General features: G+C 37.3%; 1 protein-coding gene across 5 annotated transcripts; it reads left to right on the top strand.

Annotated features, from left to right (window-relative positions):
- The first annotated feature begins 1,927 nt into the window (after positions 1-1,927).
- Positions 1,928-26,166, top strand: LOC103721033 (autophagy-related protein 18g-like). 5 transcript variants are annotated; one of them, XR_003388296.2, is made up of 10 exons: positions 1,943-2,487; positions 7,367-7,828; positions 7,950-8,381; positions 8,540-8,785; positions 8,881-9,705; positions 9,801-9,973; positions 24,503-24,627; positions 24,718-25,335; positions 25,414-25,586; positions 25,671-26,166. XR_003388296.2 is itself a non-coding variant. In XM_008811062.4 (10 exons), exons 3-10 carry the CDS (start codon positions 7,628-7,630, stop codon positions 25,416-25,418), a joined length of 2,625 nt encoding a protein of 874 aa, XP_008809284.1. In that variant the 5' UTR covers positions 1,946-2,487; positions 5,782-5,839; positions 7,367-7,627; the 3' UTR covers positions 25,419-26,166. The 5 variants fall into 5 exon arrangements, 3 of the variants coding, with proteins under 3 accessions (XP_008809282.1, XP_008809283.1, XP_008809284.1); XM_008811062.4 differs by adding an exon at positions 5,782-5,839 and having other exon boundaries at positions 1,946-2,487; positions 25,414-26,166; XR_005514458.1 differs by lacking the exons at positions 25,414-25,586; positions 25,671-26,166 and adding an exon at positions 20,382-20,721 and having other exon boundaries at positions 1,928-2,487; positions 24,503-24,558; positions 24,718-25,078.
- Positions 26,167-27,181: the final 1,015 nt, after the last annotated feature.

Raw genomic sequence — 27,181 nt, 5'->3', positions numbered from 1 at the left:
TAAAACTAATTAAGCTACATTTGTTGTCCAAGTTCGAACTAGCCTTAAGACCAATAGTATGCCTTAAGTGGCAATCTAATGGTGCTAGTAGCAAATGACATATTTTTTGTTATTTTTATATAAAGAAATTTATATTGCTTACATTTGTTGAAGGGTTTTCTTGTAGGCTTGCAACAATTATTTTGAATATCTTGACTACTAAAGAACTAGTTATGACTATATAAAGTTTGTTTTTCATGACTTCAAGATTGACTGAAATTTTGGATTTATATCAACATTAGTTGCTTACCAAGATAGTCTAAAACTCAAATTTAAATAATCTTGATATTATTTAATAGCTGAACTATATTGACAATTTGACACTATAAGACTGGATTGCGATATTTGCAATTTGACTAATATAAGAACCCCATGAAATGTCTTATTATTTTGTTGTCTCAATAAGAGAGTCAACTCAGTAGAGTGCAAGCAGTTTAACTTTTGTAGGTGGCAAAGCAAAATGGTTAGGAGCATATACTATAGGTGCTTTATTTTGTATGCCAATCAGCCAGTGATTGCCATCTCAAAATTAAAGGTTGGTAGAATAGTTGGCCAGCTAAAATGATGCATTACATATATCCATGAACATATGCTAATAAGATTATGATTCTAAATCCAAGGTGCTATTATAACACCATATCTGATTTCAAGTCCTGTCAACCTTATTGGATGGACTAAACTATAATAATAAATTAAGATCTTGATCTAATACAGCTAAGGTGGGACATTAAAAAAATAAAATGATCCAAATATTTCAAGATATCAGCTGATATATACATAAAAAATATTAAAATATATCAATTTTTTTTACATGTATATCCTTTCCAACATGTAAAATTACATAAATATCCTCGTAAAATTGTTATTTGCATATGTACCTTTATAAAAATTTTTTTCGCTTATCTACCCGTTAAGGATTTTCAATTATTTCAATTTTATACACCTTACTTCTTAATGTTAGATGGTGTGGGACATATGCTAAAAAAAAAAAATGGTACACTTATAAAATAAATGTTTTATTAGAGAACAGATGGAAATAAATATTTGAGAGAATAGTCATACAAATTCTAATATTTAAGAGGGTATATATGTAAATTTATATATATAATATATATAATATCAAGATCAAAAGATACCAAAATTTAGGTGGAGATACAAGTAATTATCGTTATAAATAACTCAACCACCAGGGTGTTGATTCAAAAAAAAAAAAAGAGTGGGATATTTCTGGCAAGCTAGCAGTTGCTCCGAATCCTCCCAATAATGGAAAGAGGATAACCCCTCCTTCAAAAGACTAAAATGACACTCACCGGCAACACTTCCAAAGGAAACCACCGCACGCTGATATGTCTTCCCTGACAAGTGTGACAACCCCCCTCCTGCCCCGACGCTCCCGCGTGTCCTTCCCGTGCAATTAAACCACCGAACGTCGTGCTCTCTCTCTCTCTCTCTCACCCCACTGCAACCCCCAGAACTCTCCCTTGCCCGCACGAAAACTCCCGCACCCAGCACCCCACCCTCCCACCTCGCCCCTCAAACGGGCCCCACCTCGCCGACCAATTCCACCTGTCCAATCCCGTGATACCCCCTCTGATCCCTCTATTCCCGATCGCTTTAGCTTGGGGGGATAAACGTGGAATAAAGGGATTAGATGGGATATATGAACGGTGGGATGGAATAGAGGAAGCTTGGAGAGGATCTGATCTAATAATCCCATTGCGTGCGATCTTCCCGAATTTTTTAAGCACCCCGTTTCGGATGCCCCGAGGGCACTCCGCTGGTATCGTGGACCGAACCATTTCGGTGGGGCCATCGGGGTGATTGATGGGGTGTGTGTGGGTTGGACGGATCCTTTAATTAAGGATGCCAGCGGATCACTGGAACGGATTTCTCTGCTTGGGGGTGCGAGAACGAGAACGAGAACGAGAAGAGCGAGGGACGGAGAGAGAGATTGGTTGGGTTTATGGTTTTTGGTTTTGGGTTTGGTTTTGGGGTGGGTTAAGAGAGAGAGAGAGGAGTCGTGACGGGAGAGCGAGAGATATGGCCGTGAAGTCAAACCCCGGGAGCTGACGGAGATCTGGCGGTCGGCGGCCGGCGGAGATCGGAACTCGGATGGTATTTCCCATCGCCGGCGGCGGCGAGTGTCGGAGATGGGCGGGGGCGGTTGGTAGGGAAGGCGGGGCCGCGGCAGCGGAGGAGTAGGAGTAATAAAGGGGTTGTGGGGACGGCCAGTGGTGGTGGAGGAGGAGGGTTTGGGGTCGAGGACGAGTGGGGAGGATGAGGAGGGGGAAGGGTAGGAACGGGCTGCTGCCCAACTCGCTGAGGATCATCTCCTCGTGCCTGAAGACGGTTTCGTCGAACGCCGGGTCGGTCGCGTCCACTGTCCGGTCGGCGGGGGCTTCCGTAGCGGCCTCGATCGCCGTGCCCGCGGAGGATGAGAAGGACCAGGTTCGTTTAGATCACTCTTTTGTGCTTTTTAATTGGCAGAAATTGATGCTCTGGTTTGTGCAGTTTGTAATTTTTCTGAGTGGTTCATGGGGGGATGGCTGTTTCTGGGATTGCTTATTAGAATCTATGGGCTTATGGTAACTCCTGGTCGTGATTTGGATGTAATTATGATGCATTAGAGGGACTTGGTCCTACTTGGGTTTTACGTGGCAAACTTGATGTTCTAGAGCGATTAGCTTAAAAAAGAAAGCTTTTTCCTGCTTTCCATGACTAGAGTAAACGGTTCACTAGATTTTGAGCAGATAGAGAGAGGGAAATTAGGAGGATAAGCTAGCTTATCATTTATTTGTTACCAAATTTAGGAGAGATTAATGGAATGGACAAAATATTATACTTTTATTTGTTTGGCTATTTGATTTTATTGCAGTTTGCATTTGTATGGAAAAAGATTTTGAACTCTGAGCATTATTATTGTAGTTTTAACATTCTGAAGTTTCTTTCTCTAGATCTGGTGATTCTGTCCTTATGAATTCTGTGGAAAGGATCCTCAGTACATCACAAATTTCAGCTTAGAAATTGTAAATTGAGATCAAGGTGTCTGTGGTCAACATCATTGCATGCAACTTGATCGATTGGTTTGAGATTCTATGTTTTGCCACAATGACTGCATGGTGTCCAAAGTAGTATTCCAGTGATGGAATGATGAGGCAGCAATTTCAATCTTTTTATTTTCTCAAACTTTTGATGCTCATATACATTTTATTTTTCCCTTACGAGGTTGTGTCCTGGTTTAGCTCTTAGACTTCTTTTCAAGTTAAGAATTTCATTAATGTATCATGGCAGTCATCTCTCTTGCTTAATGTTGGCCTGGGTAGGTATTTGGCTTTCATGGATGAAGGATTGATGCTCATTTTCGAGCCGGTCATAAAATTTTACCCCTTATGGTTGCCAAAAGGTTTACAATTTAAGGCCAAGTTTCTAGATTTACCAAAAATCTGCTCTTATCATGTCCATTTATCCACATGTAAATCTATATTTAAAAGTGTCATCATTATTTCATCTAGAGAACTTTCGGTTTGATGCCTTTCTGATGCACTGTTATGCTATGGATATGTTTAAGAACTTTTGATGTCCACTTACCAGATGTTCTTATTCTATTACATGCTTTGGTAAGGTATCCATTTATTCATTAGAAATCCTTCTCCTTTATGGCCTATAAGAGACATTGCAAATAAAGGGAAAACAACTAATGGGACATGTTTGTTACATTGAATATTGTAGGCATTTTAAAGCACAACATCTACACCTTTTTGAGATAACATGCTTATCATATATAGTGACTGAAAGAGCATGTCTATTGGGAGAGCTATCCATGGGTGGTAGATGTTTTCTTAAGTCTTATTCATGCATCCTAGCAAGGTTCGCCGTACCGGTACCGAACCCCGTACCGGTGCCGCACTAGTATAGGCGTACCGAGTGTCGGTACGGTACCGTACGCTCGGTACCGACCGTACCGACATTGGTGTACCGATACCGGTATCCATCGGTACGGGTACGGTACGCTTGGTACCGACTGGTACCGACCGGTACAGCGAACCTTGCATCCTAGTAATGCTAGTCTTATTCGTGCCCCCTAATAGACAAGCTGTTGATAAAACAAGCATAGAAAGGCAAGAGAATTTAGGGAAGAAGCCTTGCTACTTTGCTAGGCTTATACTTCCTTTGTGAAGGAAAAAATGTCTTAGCAAAAATTTCTCATTGCTCAATGCATATGGAGAAGGGTGTATGGTCATGTATCTGAATGGTGCATACCATGGGTCATCCCCATATGAACTCATGGTTTGCTGATATGGGGTGGTATGATCTAGTACATATCATTGGTTTGGGGCTAGGTATGGCCTAGTACATGCTGCAGTACATATGATTTATTCAAACCTTGGTTTAACATGTATTAAGTAATGAGAACAACTCTAGATGCTCACAAAAAGCTCATGCATTACTGTAATGGTTTTTATGTGTTTAAACTTTAAAGACATCGATTATTGTTGAATATGAGAAAGAAATTTTGCATCTGCTTACGTATTGTGAGTGCCTTGGTTGGTCACTGAGGTATAGGGGGATGTAGGGCATTTGGAAGTAAATGATGCAAAGTTCTAGGCACTATATTCTAGAAGACAGGTTTTGTTATTTGGTCATATGAGGAGGATTTTGTTGGATTTGATGTGAACACTGAATGTCATACAACTTAGGATATTTTATAAAATTAAAACATAAGACACAATGCAATTAATTAAAGCACATAAAATGAGTTAAGTAACAAACGAGTAGAAGTTTTTATTTGCAAACTTGTTAAAAGTTAAAACAGTAAGTTTAATATATTTAAAGGCAAAAAAACAATTTGCAAACAGTTCGCCTTAAAAGCTAACCTGAGTTTCTAGATTATGCTAGAAATTTGCTAACACATTTTCTTTTTTAGGGGAACATAAAAATTTGCTAAAAAAGTTATTTTGAATATTGGATGATATGAATAAAAAAGAAACTGATTGCACTAACCAGAGATTTTTAACATCTGGATATTCTGTAGGTTTTGTACATGAAATTCCTGGATTACATTTTTGTAGAGTACTCAGTAGAAATAGAAATAACAAAAGAAGAAAGTTGGTGGACATACTAAAGATCACTTGTCTACATATTTTTCATTGTCATATCATGAAAATGTGTCAAGATGGTAAACATACTAGAGATAGTTATAACCAAGAATCTTACATTTTATGAATCTGTTTGCAAAAATATTTCCTGCCAATTTTTGATCAAATTATTTTATCATAATTGCTGAATGTGTGTCATCCAAATTAAGTTTATTATTTAATTAGCAGCGAGGAGTTTTATCACGGGCAAAGCAAGATCTAAGAAGCATAACACAAATAAGACAACATTCACCCACATGAAAGAGGGGACTTTATTCACCAGTTTAGGCTAAAAATATGAGTTTTTGTACTTTTGAGCTGGTAGAAATGGATATTTTTCTTAGCTCTGTCATAAAGCTAATTCGACGTAATCATCTATATCACACTAAATTAACATTGCACATTATGTAAACAGTGATTTTATCACCATTAAAAAGCTTACGAGGTTCTGATGCTTGATCAGATTCTCCTGTAATCTTTGAACCAAGCAAATTGATAAGGGTGCTTTGACAGTTTGTCTTCAATCTAATTTATTTTATCATGTTTATAAGATGAGTAAAGTTACCGGTCTACTATTAGTATTTAAGTTGCCTAGTTTCATTCACAGGTAACCCTGCCCTGGAGGAAACTTGTACATCCAGTTAAGCATAAGTCTTTTCAATGAGGTGTTCTCCGTTGGTTTCTTCTATAACTTTCCCTTATCATCACTTCGTTTTGTTTTTCATTCTCAATTTGAACATTGGGGTTTGCCGCATATGCCATCATCTGAACTTGTATATAAGCTACACATATTGTCTCACTTATGCATAAACGTGATGATGCCACTATAAAATCTTGTACGTTTGGTTAGAGATATGCTTGTAAGTAAGTTGAAGAATATCATAAATAACTAGAGCATGCCCATTTGCAAGCTTATGTACATTTTATGTATAAATGAATGATATCACACTTGATTGTACAAGCTTTGTCTCTTTGCTTGATGCACTTAGTTCGGGCATTTTATAACATCTAAATGTCATTAAAACAAATCTTGCTTGATGCTTTCATTTTCAAAAGTGCCTATCAAGCTCTCCTTTTGATTACTGACATGAACTAAAGAAGTAGTGTAGATTTAGAGGATAAGAAAAATGTTATTCCATCTTTAATCAAAGCCTCAGACACCATCATCCAATTTAACATTGTTGAACCTGACCAATTCCTCAATTTGAATATGGAGGCAAGAACCCTAATTTTTCTCCTTTAGTTTCCAAATCCCCATAATGATGTTAATCGTCAATATCATTAGGAGGATGATCACTGATGATGCCCATGAAGCATCATAAATTTTGTTCTATATGTGATGAATTATGCTTGCGGACCTTTTCCATCAAGCTTCATTAGGATCCCAGCAAGCCTTCTGTCCTAGAGGTTTTTTGGTCTAGAATTTTACACCATTTTATAAATTTGGTTTTCAGTTAGCGGGTTGCAAACTGTTCTTAAGTTTTATTTGATACACTTCTTGCGTTTGGGTTGTTTGCATGCGAGTGGATGAAATCATTTCTGCTATGGGTACAGTTGGATTGTTGTTAATTGGTCTTAGACTCCTGAACAATTTGGATATAAATGGTATCTGGGGATTTTTAGTAGAATATCGAATATCATGACACCCTTGGCTTAGGTGTTGGAATTGAAAAGATGGATGACCTGGATGGGATGGTCTTCCTGAACATGAGAGACAGGCTGAAAGATGGATTAGGAAAGAGATTTTTAGTGACGGCAGCTCCAATGGCTTTGCAAAGAGAAATCACAAAAATTTGTGCACAGCATAAGTTATTTATAAGTTGTAAAAGCTACTTCATCTTCATTATTTTGCTTAACAAGAACTAGGTTTCTATGTGATGTTCAGGAATAAGGCATATTATAATGTAGGGATTTCATTTCTCCAAAAAGGGAAAAAAAAAGAGAGGAGAGTGAGGAACTCTTGTCATTGATAGTCGCACAGATTTGTATCTGTTATCTTGGTTTGTTGTTTATTTGGTCTATATACATTGTACATCGTTCGCTTACTATGTACGATGAAGTCTCCTCATGTTGCATCTTTCTCTTGTTTTCTGCACTCATTGTAGTTAGTTTCCTGCTTATGTGGTTCACATTGATGTTCTGAAATTAACTTATCACAGCATGATCTGTTCTAACATGTTCTTGCTCAACAGGTCTTATGGGCTGGCTTTGACAAGCTTGAATTTGGTCCATCTTCGTTCAAGCATGTTTTACTTCTTGGGTATTCCAATGGATTTCAAGTGCTTGATGTTGAGGATGCCTCTAATGTCTGTGAACTGGTCTCTAAGCGTGATGGCCCAGTCACATTTTTACAGATTCAGCCAATTCCTGCTAAGTCTGAGGGCAGTGAAGGATTTAGAGCATCACATCCTTTGCTATTGGTTGTTGCTGGTGATGAAACCAATGGCTCAGGTATGGTCCAAGGTGGTCGTCTGAGTGCTTTGATCACAGAGAGCACTAGTGAGCCTCAGTCAGGAAATTCTGTCCCCACTCCCACAGTTGTTCGGTTCTACTCACTAAAATCTCACAATTATGTGCATGTTTTGAGATTTCGATCTGCTGTATATATTGTACGATGCAGTCCTCGAATCGTTGCTGTGGCTCTTGCTGCCCAGGTAAGGCATTTGAGTTCATTTGAAAAATGATTATATATGATGCACGATCTATATTATTAGACTTGAGACTGATGACTCTAAGAATTTGAACATTACTGATAACTTGACTTTTTTATGACAGATATACTGCTTTGATGCAGTTACTCTTGAGAATAAGTTCAGCGTGCTGACTTATCCATTGCAAGGAGCATCTGGGATTAACATTGGTTACGGTCCGATGGCTGTTGGTCCAAGGTGGTTAGCTTATGCTTCCAATAATCCTCTGTTGTCAAACACGGGGCGCCTCAGTCCCCAGAACCTTACTCCCTCTCCAGGTGTTAGCCCATCATCCTCACCTAGCAGCGGGAGCTTAGTTGCTCGCTATGCAGTGGAGTCTGGTAAACAGTTGGCTGCTGGAATACTCAACCTGGGGGATATGGGATACAAAACGCTTTCAAGATATTGTCAAGAGCTGCTGCCTGATGGTTCTAGTTCTCCCTTGTCGTCGAATTCAAGGAGGGTTGGAAGACTTCCAGCAACAATGCATCATAGTGAAGCTGATAATGCTGGAATGGTTAGTTCTTAATCAATTATCTTGTGTGTGTTCTTTTGCTCGCTTCCTCTTTCTCATGATACAAGCAAATATACACTTTCTGAATTACCCATGTGCAGATTCATGTACATTTAGTTATTTTCTGATTAAAATTGATGACATATAATATTCTTTTGCAGGTTGTTGTCAAGGATTTCATTACAAAAGAAGTTATTTCACAATTCAGGGCTCATACTAGTCCTATATCTGCTTTGTGTTTTGATCCTAGTGGTACCCTTCTGGTTACAGCTTCTGTACATGGGCATAATATAAATGTCTTCCGGATTGTGCCAGCCTGCAGACCTAATGCTTCTGGTTCTGGGCATTATGATGGGACTTTGTCGCATGTTCATCTATACAAGCTGTATCGTGGACTTACGACTGCTGTAAGATCCTGACAAATTGCTCATCTGAAAAGAGTTGTAGAAACATTTATTTCATTTATGTTTAAGCTCTGTCCTTTTCTTTCTTCTGTTTCTAGGTCATACAGGACATCTGTTTTAGTCATTATAGTCAGTGGATAGCGATTGTTTCATCCAGAGGAACCTGCCATATATTTGTATTATCTCCATTTGGCGGTGATGCTAGTCTTCAACTGCAAAATCCTCATAGTGATGAGCCAATCCTTACTCCTAATCTCACATTGCCATGGTGGTCAACTTCATCGTGCACTACAGATCAACAATTTCATCCACCTCCACCTCCTGTCACACTTTCTGTAGTTAGTAGGATAAAAAATGGTAATTCTGGTTGGCTAAATACGGTTAGCAATGTTGCAGCTTCTGCAGCTGGAAAGATATCTGTACCATCAGGTGCTCTTGCTGCTGTTTTCCACAATTCTGTACACCATGATAGTCTACCAATTCCCTCGAAGGCCAATTCGCTGGAGCATCTTTTGGTTTACTCTCCATCTGGTCATGTGATTCAACATGAACTTCTGCCATATTCGGGTGCAGAGTCATCTGGTAGCAGCTCAAGAGTTGGATCTGGTTCTCTTTTGCAACTTCAAGATGAGGAGTTACATGTAAATGCTGAACCAGTTCAATGGTGGGATGTCAGCAGAAGATCTAATTGGCCTGAAAGAGAGGAAAACATCCTTAGAGTTGTCTTCAACAACCAACAGATTGCTGAGACAATCATGGATACTTCTGATTGTGAAGATGAAGAAACTTTATGTTCTATGTCATCCGCCAATGGTATAGCTGGTAGAGAGTCAGTAAAGAGTCATGAAAGACCCAACTGGTACCTTTCCAATGCTGAAGTGCAGATTAGCTGTGTGAGAATTCCAATATGGCAGACATCTAAGGTATTTATCTCTTCTGTCTTTGCCTTTATTGGTTTAGCAGTTTTTCCTAATTATTAATAGGAGTAAATAAAAACTGTTTAATACTTTTGTTATAGATTTGTTTTTATGTGATGGATCCATCAAGAGCTAGTGGAAGATCTTTCGAAGATGGTACTAATGGAGAGATTGAGATTGAAAAGTTAGCCATTCATGAGGTTGAAATGAAGAGAAAGGATTTACTGCCTGTTTTCGAGCAATTTCACTATTCCCAATCAGATTGGAGTGATAGGTAACATAAATACATAAATATTGAATAATTGAGTATACTCTATATATGGTTTGAGTTTGATATGGGGAATCCTCTTGAAATTTCCTTTTGTGGATTTTATATTTTATCCACATGCTAAAGTTGCTGGAATTTTGTATTTATGTTTTTTAACTATTGATATGAAACCATGGTCAACCCACCAATATCTCTATCTTAGCTGTTTGGGATTGGTGGAACTTTGACAAGTCTTCTCCCTCAACAAGAAACGATGGAGATTATCTAGCAGATCAGTTTGGTTAGTCTATAATCGGACGAGAGTCTATTTCAAGCATGAGTGTCATGTCTTGTAGTTGCATATTATCAAACTAGAGTTGAACAATCATTGACCTTGGATATTTTTAGATTCTATATTATTAGCTTGGTCAACTATTTAGCTTTCTATGCTAATGCTATTGTCTCTTCTCATGAGCTTCACGCTATCCTTTGTAGCAGCTTCATCCCTTGATTTGTTTGACACTATATAACATTAAATTTTTCATAAAGAAGGGTGGTGGTCATCATGTTGTATGTTGTGAGCACGAATAAAAGGTTTTGAAGACTCATCTTTTCTGAGTTTAATAATGCAGATGTTTGCAAGTTAAATAATGAAGATGCTGAATGTTGGGATCTCGATCAAGGCAAGATGAATGCAGTTAGATTGCGTAAGGCTTGTTGGTTGTAATGAGGAAGGGAAGTTTGGCAGCATAATTGAGAAGTATTGACAAAACCACATTTACAACCAGGAAGGGAATGTAAAATCCATCCCTCCCTTAAAGACTTCCCCGATCCCTCCTCTTTTCCCTCCGTCCTCTATCAAGCAGAAGAAGACAAAACACTTCTTAATGCATTGAGGAGTTGTGGGGGCCAGATTGGCCATGGAATCTAGAGAAATCAACTATCACAAGACCTGATTTTGTGGATTTTAGTCTTTCAAGGATCATGGGGAGTCTAATTCGTTATCCATTTCTAGGTCTAATGAGTTGACACCTCTCAAAATGAGCTTTACAAGAGGCTATCAGACTGCAGTTACTATGTATATTTTTAAATTTTAAGGACCTGTTATCATATAATTTGCCAGTTAAACAGCCCCTAAGTTTAATATGGATATATAGCTATTTGAAGTGTCAAGCTCTACCTTTTTATTGAAATGTTCTATGATTTCATTGAATTACTGAGTCTTGTTAAAGGCGCGCTTAAGGCACCCCTAGGCACAAGGCATAGGTAAAGCCCACCCAAAGCTCCTTACCTACCCCAAGGTGCAGCCCCCTTGCAAAGGCTCGGAAAAGGTGAGCCTTTTTAGCTCCTTGAAGAAAGCCTGAGCATAGAAAAGCATACCATTGGTCTTTTCAATCACAACAGTTTGATTTTGATAAGGTTTTTTTGGGCTTCTTGGCCAAAAAATGATTGGAAGAATGAAAAAGGGATGGGATCTAGGGATCCAACGGAGGGCCGCAAGGATAGCAGCAAAGGATGGTCATGAGACAGAGAACTTCCAACCAGGTCTCCTCCTCCATCTGCTAAGTCATCCTGTTCTTCTGCCACTGCTGACATTCCTTTTCCTCTTTCTCTTCTCCCACCTCTTCTTCTTCCATCCCTGCTGCTGGTCCATCAGAAACAAGCATGCTGCCATTCTTGTCTTCCTCTTCTTCTTCATCTTCTTCCTTTTCTTCTTCTTCCTCTTCTTTCTCTTCTCTCTCCTCCTCTTCTTCTTCCTTTTCCTTGTCCTCCTCCTCTTCTTCTTCCTCTTCCTCTTCCTCCTCCTCCTCCTCCTCCTCCTCCTCCTCCTCCTCTTCAAGAAGAAGAGACAAGGAAACAAATACTATAGGGCAAGAGGGATACAAAAATTGGTGAAGATGATTGCTTTGGAATTTCTTTAGAATCTTGTGCATGCACCTCTCTGCCAGAAGTTCTGCTTTTAAGTCCTTTTTGGAGCTCCACTTGTGCCTGAATTTGCCATTGTACTTGCAACTGCTTTAGGTTAGTAAAAGTCAGATGGGTCGTGGCTCAAGAAGCTTTTTATGATGTTCTTTGTTTACTCAGGAGTTGATTTTAGGCCTTTTTATGCAATACAATGATAGGTGTCAAACTGGTGGAAATTAGTTAAGATGATTCACTACTCCAAAACCCAACTAATCGAGCTGTAGTGGTCCACTTGAATTGGGGATGAGAGCTTCCTGTTAAGGCAGGCTTCATACTTGATGGTTTTGCTTTTCTTTATTCCTCCCGACGGGTTGGTGGATGGTGTAGTGGGTTTTCATGTAATGCTATGTTTATTTCAGTTGATCAGGGGTGTGATCTTTATTTTGGAGAGAAAGATGTGTAGACTGTAGTATTATTTTAAAGAATAGACAGTAAGCTGTGTTTCCTTATTGTTTGGGATCTTTGTGTTCACTTTATGTTGTTGGTGATTATCTGGGTACTTTTTTTCTTCTTATTCTTTATCTAATGTGATCCAGACCCAAAAAAAAGGGTGTAAGTACTGAGGATAAAGTGGGAGATGATAATTTTTATACAAGTCTGAACATGAGGAGAGAAAAGTTGGCTAGTTTGTGAAAATTAAATGGGCAATAAGGAAGACAAGTTTTCCACTAATTCTTGGTATCTTCTCCTTCATCATGCCTGTGATTGTGTTAGAAGTTGCCCTTTAAGCACCGAATGCAACTTCTCGAAAACTCTCTATCTTTAAAGTGGGAATTCCCTTTAAATTTGTGTCCTCTTTAGCTTAAATATGATTACATAATCATAGTTTGTTAGTTTAGATCTATTTTCAAATTTAACTGATTTTTTTTTTCTTAGAATATCAATGAAGTGTTACTACATACATACATTATATATATCTGTGTGCGTATAAGGTGATAGGAATCCAACCTAAAGGTGAGTTCTGATATCAATGAAATCATTTTTCTGGGTTTATTTTCTTTGACTCCTATCTTTATCATATTTTTCCCGTGTTTTTGGTTGGTTAAAACTATTTTGAGATAGTGTACTTGTTAAGCATCGTGCATATCATTTGCAATTAAAGTTCTTTTAATCCCTTGAAGTTGAACCATGAAAATCTTATCTATCCGCCGCTTTACATAGTATCCCTATTACGTGCCCCTCCCATTTATTTGGATCAGGATATCACAATTCTCGTTGATGATGTGCTAATGTTAGATGTAGTATTTAAATCTCAGTTTCAAATGTATTTGAAATAAAGTTGCTGAATCAAGGAATCCAGATAACAGGGTAGAAATATCAGAAAACTTAAATAAACATTTTGAAAGGAATGAGGAAAGAAGATGATAATTCAACAATGTTGTCTTAAATTTGATGTTAGAGCTGAGATAACAGAAATTGTCTCTCTTGAAAAAAAAATTGTACAATGTTATGCAACTTAATGTGACATGAAAATACAATATAATCATAAACATTTAGCGTTTTCTTAACTATTTAGGGCTGGCTAATAGATTCTCATTTGCCAAGTATCCCTAGGTGAAGATGTGTAAATCTGATGTTTATACTTCGGATATTTTCTAGTTCATGACATGGTCAAATACGAATGGGTAGGGATTAAAAAAAATGATCAACATGCCTTTAGATTCCTCATGCTTTGGAAGTAGGTTTGCCCTGAATTAATACTTTTTATATTACAAAGTCTTTTCTTGTAACCATGGTACGCCATACCATACCAAACTGGACGGTATGGGGCATATCGTACCATACTGGTTCGGTACTAGTATATGGTACGGAGGACGTACCGACGCTCGGTACGTCGAACCGGCCCTGTATCGGATGTATCAACCTAGTGACAGATGGCATCGGTATGGGGCCTGGTACTGAAATGGCATACCTTGCTTGTAAGTTGTAACCCTTATTTATAGATCTTTGGTCTTAGAATTTTGTCACAAATGAAAGGGTGAATACTTTTTCATTAAAATGTTTTTGATCACTAATAGACCCATAGTGGTTTAGTTACGAGGCCCAAATTTAATGCTAAGAACATGAAAAATAGGCCCATTTACATAGTTCAGACTAGCAATTATCATTATTGTTCTAGAAAACTGTCTATGCAACTGCATATGCTTATGTACTTCCTAGTTGCTTCTGATGGCTGAATTGTGGGCACCCAGGCAGACTCCAAAAACTCAAGTACTCACATATGTGGCCTAGGTGGATGTTTCAAATGATGCAGTTTCTCATATGTGGCTCGGCATGGATCATAAAGTCCCTTACCCTACTGCAAAGCTTAAGGGCATGTGAACTTTGGTTGCTTGTATATTTTGGCTGCTTTTTAGAGCCTAATTGACATTCGAAAACCTGAAGAAGTAATGCATGGCCTGGGAAAAATAGAGTTATGATCAGCCATGTTAAATTCAATAGTAGCAACCAAGGGCTTTGAGGCAAGAACCTACTTCTTCAATCGCTGTTGCCTAATTTTATATCGGCATAACATTTGTGAGATCTATGCATCATTGCGAGCTAATTCTGGAGGAAGCTCAGCAGCTAGAAAAAGTTTTAAAGAATTTGTTCCTGGAGTTGGAATGGCAGGGGCCTTGTGCATTGCAAGAGTATGAAGAAATATCTTATCTATTAGCCAACTTGGTGATAGAAGACTTGATAGGAGGATTTTAAAGGTCAAGGCATGTCAGAATTAGGTTCTTGCTTCTGTACCCCCTTTTTCAAAGATGGTCATGAACTTTGATTGGGTGAGGTTGAAAGTAGCAGCTGGTTGGTTTCTCATGTGATCAGAGATACAGGTTAAAAACTAGTATTCTGATATGAATAGATTGGAAATGGATTTCCCATCATTTTTTCTATTCCACCATGAGAGAAGTTATGATCTCATTCCATGTGGAAGCTCAATTTATTATAAAACTAATTGATGGGATAAACTTGGAAAGCAATCTTAATTTTCTTCTTATTAGTATAGGATTCAAATATGAATTCTAACTCTTATTCTAAAGGCTATCCAACGGTCTCTCTTGTTTGTGGTTTGACATAATCTTATCAAAAGAGATCCAATGATTTCTTTTATTTTTTCTGGATGCTGATTGGAAGATGACCCCTTAAGCCCCGCATCCACCCTTGTTATTTTCTCAATATCCCAATATTGATCTATCTCTATCTCTCTAAAACTGGTAACCATTGCATTAGCTGATATTTTTATTTTCTTTTTTGCCCCTCTTAGTTGGACAGTGAGATGTTGCCAAAAGTAAAAAAGGCACCAAAGCGAATCTTTAAGAACTAATGCAGCTTTTGTCGACTCAAGCATATATTGGTTTAATTTTATTGGTGAGGGGCTTTAATATAGGATGACAAGGCTTTCAAGAATTGACATTAAGTGGGAACGGGCATCCCTAGTGCCAAATCATTCACTAGATGAGGTTTGTGAGTCGAAAGAGATTGAAGATCACTTGTTAAGTACAAATGTACAATGGCAACAAAATTTCAAAATTATACAAATAAATAATGCAAAAAGATTGAGAGGAGTAAATGACAAGAAATTGTTCAAAATTGATGAGGAAAGGAAAGATCTTGTCAAGCTCCAAAGCATTCCCACACTGAACCTGATCAAACTAAACCTGAAACAACAAACTCACAGATCTAAGAAAAATACCTTATAAGTGTTCAAGGAGAGGACAGATACATTAAATGAACTATCCAATGATGGTGGAGATTATGAAAATGAGAGTCTGGTACAACCAAATTATAGCTAGGTTCTATTATCAATAGCAAATAGATGACAATTCAGAACTATATCAAGAACTATTCAGTCCTCATATTACATTTACAAAAATAAAATGCCTAAATGGTATCTCCAAATAACATTTGTGGCCCATAGAGGATATTACAGAATAAGAGTCTAAGATTGACTAAGTTTTATTTGAAGGCTTCAATGATGTCGAATTTGATTCTGCCAATCTTTTTTGTTTCCAATCTTATGCCTCCTTCTCTTATAAACCTTTTTCCCAGTTCAAATTGATAAAAGGCTAGCGATGGAAAAAAGTAGCGGGGCATTATGTGAAGAATGAAAAATTTTATAGGCAATTGGTAAAGCACCTTAGAGTCTCCTGGCCTTCTTTTCCTCTCGCATTTACCCTTCTGCTTGCTCTTTGATGAGGTCAGTGCTGCTCCACGTCATTAAACGAGGAAGCAGCCTCTACAACGTTATCATCTCCCTTTCTAAGGTTGAAGGAAATTTTACAAAAAGAGGAAGAAAAAAAACATCCCATTCTTATCCCTTCTTTTCTTTCTTTTTCCTCTCTGCTCTATAAATATTTAATTTAAAAATATTAATCCAATTAATAAATAGTGAAAATGTTATTTAAAGATCACTATAATTTATAAGATCTATTCATAACAAGACAACATGCAAATGACCACAGCATTTTCAGTTATTTATAATAATGTTTGCAAATGGTTGGATTTCAAACCAAAATGACAAATAATTTAGAATCGTTTTGGTAGTTATCTCGAACATTGCTCTATTGGTCTTGGGTTGTAGAAGACAAAAATAGATACAGAATTAGGAAGATGCTAACTTTAAAAGTCAGGAGTTAGAAGAAGGAATTGCTTTACTAAGAACTCTATATAACAATTGTACAACTAGATTATATCTAAATAACATGCCAAAATAAGATTTTCAGCCAAATCATATTATCTGTATGACTAAATAATAAAAATCAAGATTTTCTAATCTTCTCTTAAATACTAATGATACTTAATATTATCAATTAAACAAAAAAGGTGAGCATTATTTATGCACTCTAGCTTTTAAGTAGTCCTCTTTAGAATTAAATATTAGTTGTTACAATGGCCATTATTAGTTCTTATAATAGGAAACTATAAGTAATAATAATAAAATAGCTTTTTCATTCTCCAATAAGACCATTCATAGTAATAATAGGTTTTCAGCTAATCTTTCTGCATCTCAATAAAAATCTAATATAAAGAAATAGTTTATGTTGGAGATATAAACAAAAAGATAACAACAACTATTAACTCTCAATGTTTGTTTGCATAACAAAATTGAGGGCCTCTGGAACCGTCGTAACAAATTATTTTACTACTCATGCATGGCTTACAGTTTACTTTGATTTTGCATTATATATTATCGAACAAGCATTATATATATATATATATATATATATATATATATATATGAATATATATTATTGTATTAATATTTGGTTAGCTGTTATGGTTGTTTATAATATATAATCACCATAGAGGATGCTTATTTTTTCAGCAGTTCCTTGCTGATTAACCCAAGTGCGAAGCATATGCGAAAATGCTAATCTTGAATAAGTACGCATGATGATTCTTTCCTTCAATATGTTATAAATTAGTTTATATGCTGTATGATGATGAAAGCTACACTTCTTATATTCATTGCTTTTTCGCCTTCGTTTATATACTTTATAATTAACTATTTTGCAATTTTCACATTTGTTGTATATTTATAATTTCTATAAAAGAATTAAAAAGAATACTATGATACACAGTTCGATACACAATCTAGTCCAATCTGGCCCAAGTTTTACGACTTGGTCCCAATCCTAAAAACACTGGCTGGTGACAAGCAGCTGTTTTTGATCTCCATTGCCCAATTCTGTCCCACCTTTTCTCCCCTTCTTTCCTCTTAAATTATAAGCATCATCTAAATGTTCTTTACCTTTATAACAACTAGGTTAGGAAATCATACAGATTTCTTCTCTGCCCCCTCCCAAGACCCTGATTTATTTGTCTCACTTAACTTCCCTTAAATTACAGCTGTCAATCAGATAGTCTTCCCCTTTTAATCATTGCAAGGACAATCTACAATGAGCAAGACCACAAACAAATTTGAATCACAGCCATTCACTGAATATCCTGTTCTCTTTATTAGTCATGATCATGCATGCAAAGTAGCATTCACTGTTGATGGGATCATGAATAGTTCAATAAATATAACCATCCTTTCTCTTTAGTTAGTCATGATTGGAGATGCCACATATCATTCAACATTTGATGGGATCGAGAATCATCCAATAGATATGTTCTTCAATTATGGATGTGTATTGCACATGCCATTAAACAACCACTTATCAAATGCATGTTCTCAGTTGATAGGATTAGGACCATCCATCAAATCTTTCTTTCTCTTCTATCTGTCACGTGCACTGCAAGTTCTGAGTCATGGTCTGAAATTAAGGATATCTTGCATATGTTTAATGGAATCCTTGTTGCAAATATCATATCCAAATAGATATTCAAACAAGTTCCCATCATCCTTGGAACATGTATGAGCCCTACTATTAATATGAAACAAGGGTTAAGTTAGAGGTAGACTTCTACATGTACACAAACGTGGATATTTTCATTAATTTGACAGCAAACATGGACAACTTTTCACTTGGCATTAGTTGTTAGAGGTTAGGTGAAGTTTCTAATAGAAAAGCCAAGAAGCAGCATGTATGTAGTGGTCTTGTGAAATTTTCTTTTTTGGTTTTTTTGGAACTACGATGAGAAGAAGCCTAGCCAGAATTGAGATGAGGGAGGGACCAATCCCAGGCCAATGCTGTCCAACACCTAGTGACTTTAAGAATAGATCCAGTTGGGCACCATTGTGAAAATGTCAGTGTGGTGGATGAGAACTAGCAATGCAGGATCAAATGAAATTTTGTTTGTAGGGACTTTTTATCTGTTGTAACTGAGGCTCATTTGCCAAATTTAACTGCCTTCATCAGGAGGAAGATTACATAAATAAATATTTCATGTTGACTCATAAACCAATATATGGTGGCTACAAAACAATGTGCTGACGTAAGGGCTTTTATATAGGAAAATAAGGGTTGTTTTCAGACTACTTAGGCATGCTGGTACTTGGTAAGCATTACTCTTTTCTCAATATAAACCCTGGAAGAGCAACTAAAATCCATCGAATGATAGAATAGGATCCTTAGAAAACTAAGATACATATATATGACAAAAGAACGGAATCTCTCTTCTTAGTAAGAAATATATCCAAATTAACCACCGCTGGATATTTGGATGAGAGCCAAAGTTGGATAGCTAGTGAAAATTTGCTACATACCATAACTGTAGAACTTCTTTTGCATCTAAGATTACAAATGATACGTCGTTCTCAGTCCCTATTCAAACTTATGAGACATTCCTTTTACTCATGGCTAATCCATTTTTCTAAGTATAGCCCATAACTATGTATTTTGAAATTAAATGCAGCTGTTATAGTGATCATTATAATGGGGCAGCTTTTGGTTAGATTGTTGACCAGGGATCTAGCATTAAAAATGGATTAGTGTTGGGCTAATCAGAATTGTACATTAGATGGCCCATTAGCTATTCATGGGTTCGATCAATCTTTGCTTATAATTTGTCCTGCATGGATAACTGCAAATCTTAATACTATCGCATAGTTTCTTTCCTAAATCTAATTATGCAATGAAACTATCTTAATACTATCACATAGTTTCTTTCCTACCTTGAACACCCCCACAAACCCAGTTGGATTCCACTCTTAATATTCAAATACTAATACATATGGATGTCTGAATTGATAGCCATTAAACCAGCTAAGTTTTATGGTGCGGCATGTTACGCTCAAGGTGAGTGTGGCTGAAATGTGAATGTTGAGATGGATGTGCGATAATACAAGAAAAGATAGAATAAGAGAAAATTATTCGTACAAAGGTAGAGGTAGCACCAATTAAGGACAAATTGAGAAAATGATGACTTAGATGGTTTGGACATGTACAACATAGGCAAAGAGATACATTGGTGTGAAGGAGTGATTTGGTATATGTAGAAGGAAAGAGGGATAGACGTAGACCAAATATCACATAGGATTAAGCAATAAAAAGGATTTGATATCGCTACATCTTGCAAAGATTGTGGCTCTAAATAGAGCGGAATGGAGGGAAAGGATTAATGTAGCCAGTCCCAACTAGTTTGAGATTAAGGCTTAGGTGAGTTGACTACTAATACATATAAATGTCTGCTCTTACTTTATATTCCCCCATTAGTCCTCAGTGTATTTTTTTATTTTTTTCGTAACAATGCCTCATAACTTATTATATTTGAAAATAGAATTACTATATGATGCAAGGATATGATTGGAAAGTAAAATAAAACGTATCCATTTGCATGCCTTTATTTCATAACCCCTCTTGTCCTAGGGACAACATCACATATGTTTCCTTTCTATTTTATTAATACCAATGCTGGTTTGGAAACAAAATTACTATGGGAGATAGGGGCATAACTGGGAAACTGAAAAAAGTTGGAAGAAACCTTTTGTAACTATGTAGTAGTAAGTCTTATATACCTTCTTTGAAAACATATCAATTCAATTATCCTTTTAGGTAAATACTACTTCAAAAATAATAATTTTTTTTTTTTTGCTTAGGCGAAAGGGGAAGGAGGGAGGAAGGGACAAGCCCACCCCCGCGTGGCAGCCCCCACTGGGCCCCCACCCCGCCAGAAAAATGTTCGATGCGGGCAGAAATGACCTTGTGTTGGGCACGCCGGCCGGTTTTACTCATACCCTCCCCATCCGTGGGCCCGGCTCATTACCCCTCTGGGCTCCGGCACAGTTACCCTCTATGTGAGTACGTCACACCTAGCATCACCGAGGCTACCAGTGGACCAATAAGCCCTCCCAGACCACGCGTCCGAGCAGGGATCATCCGGTCTCCACAATTTAATCGACGCCTGCGCGTTTCGAACTCGGAACCGCTTGGTTGGAAGTAAGGCCCAGTTCCACTGAGCTACCATCTCAGTGGCAAAATAATTAAATTTTAACAGATGGTTGTAACAATAAGAAGATTTGCTTCTTTCTTTTTACTCCATGAACTCCAAACTTTCTTTTTTGTTTACTTTTTAAAAATCAGAAAACTTAACAGGCTTGCTTAGTTTATGGGGTTCAGGTTTAATTATTGATGAATAGATTATTCTAAAATCTAGAGTTAAACAAATTATAGAAAATGGATTTGCACTTGGTTTAATATGTAAATAACATAAACAATATGGATTATATGATCCAAGGGATTGTTTGATCCATAATACAGGTTTTGAAGTTATCATCCTAAGGGTCCTGATCCAAGGATGGGCTTCAGATTGTTTGCATACTTTGCCTCCATATCATTTTCTTAGGTTGAAGGTTCTGTAATTCAAAGCGCATAGATGTCCCTATGTTTTTCTGAATTCATTGAAAATGATTTAGTTTCAGCTCATATGTTGTCAGTGGACCTTTTTTCATTTGGAAAAGCCAAAATTTCTTTTATCTATCCCTTTCTCACAAGTGTTTAGCTATATCTAATTTTCTGCTGAAGTTTATTCATATTTCACCAGTTGTATGATTGATTATCTAAAACTTTTTCTTTTGATCTATCAGCCTATCTCACAAGTGTCGAGCTATAACTAGTTGTCTGCTAAAACTTTTACTTTCTCATTATGTTGTTGGAGTTGCTTGTCATGATCTGCATCATCACCATGTTGTTTCTCTTAAAAATGAATTTTGCTGCGTTGAAGCCACTTTAATTTTGATATTGCAATCATCACCCTCAAAGCCTTTTCCCATGAAAGGAGATTAGCCATCGAGCATGACTCTGGCCTGGGAAGGCTCGTGGAAAGATCGAGTAGATTTTTCTGACTAGCTGCTGAGTTGATACCAACTCTCTACAATTGGCATGTGAAATCATAATCAAAGCAACTTGTCTTGGAAATAAAACGAGCCGTAAAACTAAAATGCCAAGTCATCGGGTGGTATACCTACCTTATTGTTATCTGATTTTGATATGATGTTCAAAATGGTGTAAGATCTAATTCATTATCTTTTCTTTGAAAATCTATTTAATGGAAGGTACATTTTGAATCTACAAGGGTCTTGGTAGGGGGAGCCATCATCTGATATGAAAAATGAGAAGAATACAGAGGGAATATGAGAAAATTCTTTTATCTAGCATAGAATTTCATGAAATATAGTAGTTAGGATGTAAATGGACTGGGTCAGGCCTGGGTCAAGGTTGTATCAACCTGATCCACTGAAAATTTTTCTTAGGCCTTTGCTTGGTTTGACTTGACATTGTTGCCTGCCTATTTCATATTCAGGCATGGCTTGGTCACAGAAAACCAGACTAAGGCCTAACCCACCTGACCCGAACAAGTTTTGATCTATGAAAGTATGCATAATTATCTTAGCTTGATCTAGTTCAATTCAGGAATTGGTCTTGGGTGGGTCGTTTCCATACCTATCAAGCAGGTCAACTAATAAAATCTTTATATTCGGTAGATAGTTGATAACTGTAATCTAATCACTATTCAAATTTCAAAGCTTTGCTATATATGGCATACACAATCCCTATAATTTGGTAATTAATCGATAGCTTTAATTTAATTACATTTGAAATTTCAAATGCATATATGGTTGATGTATTTATTTATATACATATATATTATATTTGTACTTTTTAGTTATACTATAAAATATATAGCATATATACTATCTATGCTTGATGTTACACCATACTATTGAGACAAGGCCAAAATCAAGCCAGATGAGGATTGATCTGGTCCCTGTCCAAATTTGATTCTGTCTAAAATCCTGAATCGGCCTGCACATTGGGCTTGACAAGATGACCCGACCTGACTATTTTTCGGGACTGGTCCAGCCTGACCATTTGCTTCCTAATATTAGTAGCTGTCTTAAATCAAAATCTTAATTGTCAATTAGCAACCCTGTTTTCCTAATTTAGTCAGGATTCTTTATCTCATGTTATATCCTAAAAAATATAAGATGCAATATTAATTATAGTGTTTGATTATCTCCTGTTGAAAATAACTAGGCAAAGCTTCGTATTCCGCACCGACAGATGGTGTTTACGTGGATCAACCTCCTTTATAGATGTTGGCCCTCCTTTTAGGAATAAAGAACTACATGTCCACTTTCTCTCTTCTATTTGTTTTCCATGGCATAGCTTCTTCAACCTAAAGTGTGTGTCGGTATGACATAGTTGCTAGCAACTCCATTCTCCTTTAAGTGAATGGCCACCTTCTGTTGTTGACAAATGGAAGATTTTGTTCGTTTGTAACTTACATACTGAATTAAGATTCATGGTCTGTTAAAATAATGATCTTATTATTTTGGTTATCGTTGACTATAAATTGAGTAAGAATTGTTGAACTCTAATATTCTAAGCCCTCCTTGAGGTTTAAGTGATATGATTTTACTTGCCCCACGGGAATCCAACACTTAAAATTGTGTCCATGCAACTTTAATATATTCAGTATTTTTAATGTTTAGGAGTGAAAGGAAGGTGTTTCAGCCTAAAGACAGGCATGAGCCTCTGGCAGTTTAAGGTGCAAGCTTCAGATATTTTATTCAACAATTATAAATATAGTCAACAATAATCTCTATGAGCCTTCCACATTTAGGCTATTCTTCATGCCTTTACTAGGGATCAGAGAGCCAAAGGCCACAAGAACAGGGCAAGCAAATCAAATGAGTTGTTAATTTTCAAAAGCACATGATTATCATTTTTATATTTGTTTATATTGTAAATTTTTTTTATCCTTTTTAGCCATGAAGAGATTGTATAAAATGTAATGAGATAACATGCCTTTTCTTTACTTCCAAAATCATTATCAGAGGTATCTTTAGCTTTGAAAGAACGTGAGATGCATATGCTATCTTTAAAGTGGAAGCCTTTTAGGCATTTTCTTGCTACCTTGTCTTGAAGCATAAGCCTTTTCAGCCTTGAGGGTAGATTCCTAAATCATTCATGCGAGGCTGCATAACTAATGCCTGCATTTATATCATGCAAAAGTTTAATTGATATTGTTATGTAAGGAGGCTATACGGTGACGTGATTGCAACTACACATCTATGCCATCAAAGATTAGATTTATTTTTCTGAAAATGTTGGTTTGATGTAGCAATTCTGTGATGAAGAAGGGAAGAATGAAGCTAAATACGAGGTTTTTGGGTGTATACCGACTTAAGAAATTAGGTTGGTTAGCAGTCCTATCTGCAGGAGAGTGGGCCTTTACACTAACTGTTTCCATATTTTCTGTCTTTGATGTTTGGGACAAAGATAAGCAGAAGCAGCAAAAGAAAATCACTTTATGTGTTAGAAAATAAGCATCCAAGTAAAAAGGGAAGGAGGGTTGCTCATTCTACAATTGAAGGTTTATATGGGGTTGAATGAACATAATGAATGCAGATAACAGATGAACTTCCTAATAGTATCCAACTGCAGTGAGAAACTAGACTAGGTCTACTAACAAAACCTTTTATTATAGCTCTAGCTAATTGGTTTCTAAAAGTTATCCATCTATTAATTATTAACATTTGCCAATGACCCTAATGAATTCAGTTTGGGCTGGCTGCCTCTCCTTCCTCCAAAGAAAAAACAGGCTTTTGTATATTTGACATCATCATTATGTAAATAGTATATTCAAATTTTCATTGTTTAAACAGATATGGTAGTAGTTTGTGAAGTTATTCATCATGGAGGATGCTTCTTACAGGGTTCTTGCTGGAGGAAGAAGCGAAGCTTCGTCATCAGAGACTGCCCAAGTTAGAGGTAAGTTCACCAAGGGTACCATCACTAATCACTCTAAGCCTTCATCGATTGCATATGGATCAGATATTGGTAAGGGATGCATTACGGTTATATCACACCACTATTTGCAACTTGGTAAACTGATTGCCTAACATTCTCAATTGATCGATTCTCTTCTAGGGTTAAGAACCACGGAAAATTTGCTTGATTTGGATGGACACTGTATGGCGGGGTCTTGTGAACCTCTTATCTTGCATTCGTTGGAGAATGCTATTCCTCCTGAGTCTATTCAGTGTTCAACTTTAACGGTTCATTGTGAGGTAGATGAAAGTGTGGGTTCCATGTCTGCATCATCCCAAATTTGGCAGATACCAAGAAAGTTTGCTGATAAAGATTGTGCGTCATTTAATTCTAAATGCGTGAACAACTATTCTCTTATGGACGGCTCTATTGTAAATGGCTTATCCACTACAGTAAGTAGCTTGTCATGTGCTGGGAGACCAGTGATTGCAGGCACTCGGTCTTCAAACACCGCTTTGACCAATCAAGTCTCAAACACTTCTATTACCAACATCCACTCCGAACAGTCAGAAACTTCCAGTTCACATAATTCACTAGAGTTTACCCAATTTTTCCATGAAGGCTATTGTAAAGTATCAGAGCTCGATGACTGCCGTGAGTTAACTGAAGCTGTTACAGATGCAGACAGCAGCAGCAGCCACTGCGAGAGAGAAAAGCCCGAGGAAGATGGGGACAATGATGATATGCTGGGAGGTGTATTTGCCTTTAGCGAAGAAGGTACAAATCTTAATTGCTGTTAAATTATGTTTATGATGATTCTCCCAACTACCATTTACCTCCTCATCTGTTCAACAGGTTGAATGCCACATAGGCTATTCCCCTATATAGAGATGGATGTAATCTAAACTACCTCGACCATTTTGATCCATCATACTGTAGAAAATGGTGGCTTCATGGTAGGAATGTTTCATAAGGAATAGATGCCTTGTGGGGAGAATCCACTTTTACCCTATGGCACATACTAAAAGGTATGGAATTGTAGGTTTATGAATCTCAGTTGTCCTTCAGTTCCATCCTCGGCATTTGAATCATGTTGTCATGTATGATCCAAGGGCTACTGGATGAACACGCAGTTCAGAGAAGTGGGTGACATGCAAATTGAGAGTCATCTCATCTGGATCATATCTCTTTTCCACTCTTTTGTACATTTTGTAGATTAGAATTTTAAGTCATGAAGTAGTCCTTGGGCATGGAAAAGTTTGGCACTCCTGGTTCATTTCCCTGCCTAGAAGATGGGATTCTCATATTTAGCTGTACAGAAGTAACTACCGTTTAAATGGCTTCCAGGGTTCATTCATAGTATATATTTCTTCCTGCAGTCCGTGAAGTTGATATTAGTCTTGTATTGTCTTGTAAATTGATCATCTAGCTTTTGTTACTTTCATCAAAATACTGTATCTGAATTATTTCTCATTTTGTTAATGGAGATAATGTATCCAAGTGGTCTTTATCTCCAGAAGGGCCTTTTGCCTTCAATTGCATTGAGATTGTGTCTTCAATACTGATCTAATATAATGAAGAATAAGAAGAAAAGGCATATGTTTTTCATGACCATGTCTAGCAAGCATTGCTTCCTGCAAATTGGATATCAGATCATTTGATAACCTAACTTGATATCAGATTGTAAATGATATCAGATAATTTGATAACTAGACCTAGTATACTGATATCTTATATATCCTGATAGCTTGGTAACCGAAGAATGGATAGCTGAAGGGGTTTGGGGTTGGATGTGACCATCGACAGGGTTATCTGACAATAATGTAATATATAAATGTGTAGATATGTGTTATATTAAAAGAGATTTCATATATACATATGAAAGGACAAATATGAAGAAGTATTCATTAGCGGAATTGCCCAAGGTGTATTGGCTGTTTTCTACTCCTATCTTTGCGCATTGGATAATTTATTCTACTTAATTAGTTCAATGGTAATTTTGTGCTTACACCCTAGGGGTAGCCAGGAGTTAGATGTGTAAGGTTAAAACAGAGACATTAGACTAGAATTAGGGGTGGCAAAATATAATCCGATCCGCTAGCCTGATTCGTGTTCGATCCGTCATAAATAGTTTTGGGTTTGATTTAAACAGGCTCGGATCGTAAACAGGTCGATCTGTTTAACCTGTTTATTAATTGGGTCAGATACGAGTTTTAGATGTCTGATCCGTTTATCCTGTTTAACCTGTTTATATTTTGATGCCCACAGATTTTTTTTTTTCCACTTGCTGGGAGTTTGGGATTGGAGTCTCACCCTTTTTTTTTCGTAAACAGAGTCACAGTGGCACAGAGTCTCTCATTTAACCCTTTTTTTTAGCTCCATCTCCAGCGGAAGATCTTCACGACTCCGTCCCTCCGGCTTCGAGCCCCACCTCCGCCACAAGCAGTGGAAGTTCTCCTCCTTCTTAGTCGGCGATCACCCCTGCCACCTCCGGCCGTCCACAGACCCCTGAAAGCCTCCCTCCTCGGCCTCGATGACCCCCGTGACGCCCTCGGACGCCGCCGACCGGAAATCGAGCAGCGGGGAGAAAGTACCGGGAGAACTCAAGACCTCCGGGAGGGCG

The sequence above is a fragment of the Phoenix dactylifera genome, chromosome 13, assembly GCF_009389715.1.
Source record: "Phoenix dactylifera cultivar Barhee BC4 chromosome 13, palm_55x_up_171113_PBpolish2nd_filt_p, whole genome shotgun sequence".
NCBI lineage: Eukaryota > Viridiplantae > Streptophyta > Magnoliopsida > Arecales > Arecaceae > Phoenix > Phoenix dactylifera.
This window is presented reverse-complemented; position numbering and strand designations above follow the sequence as displayed.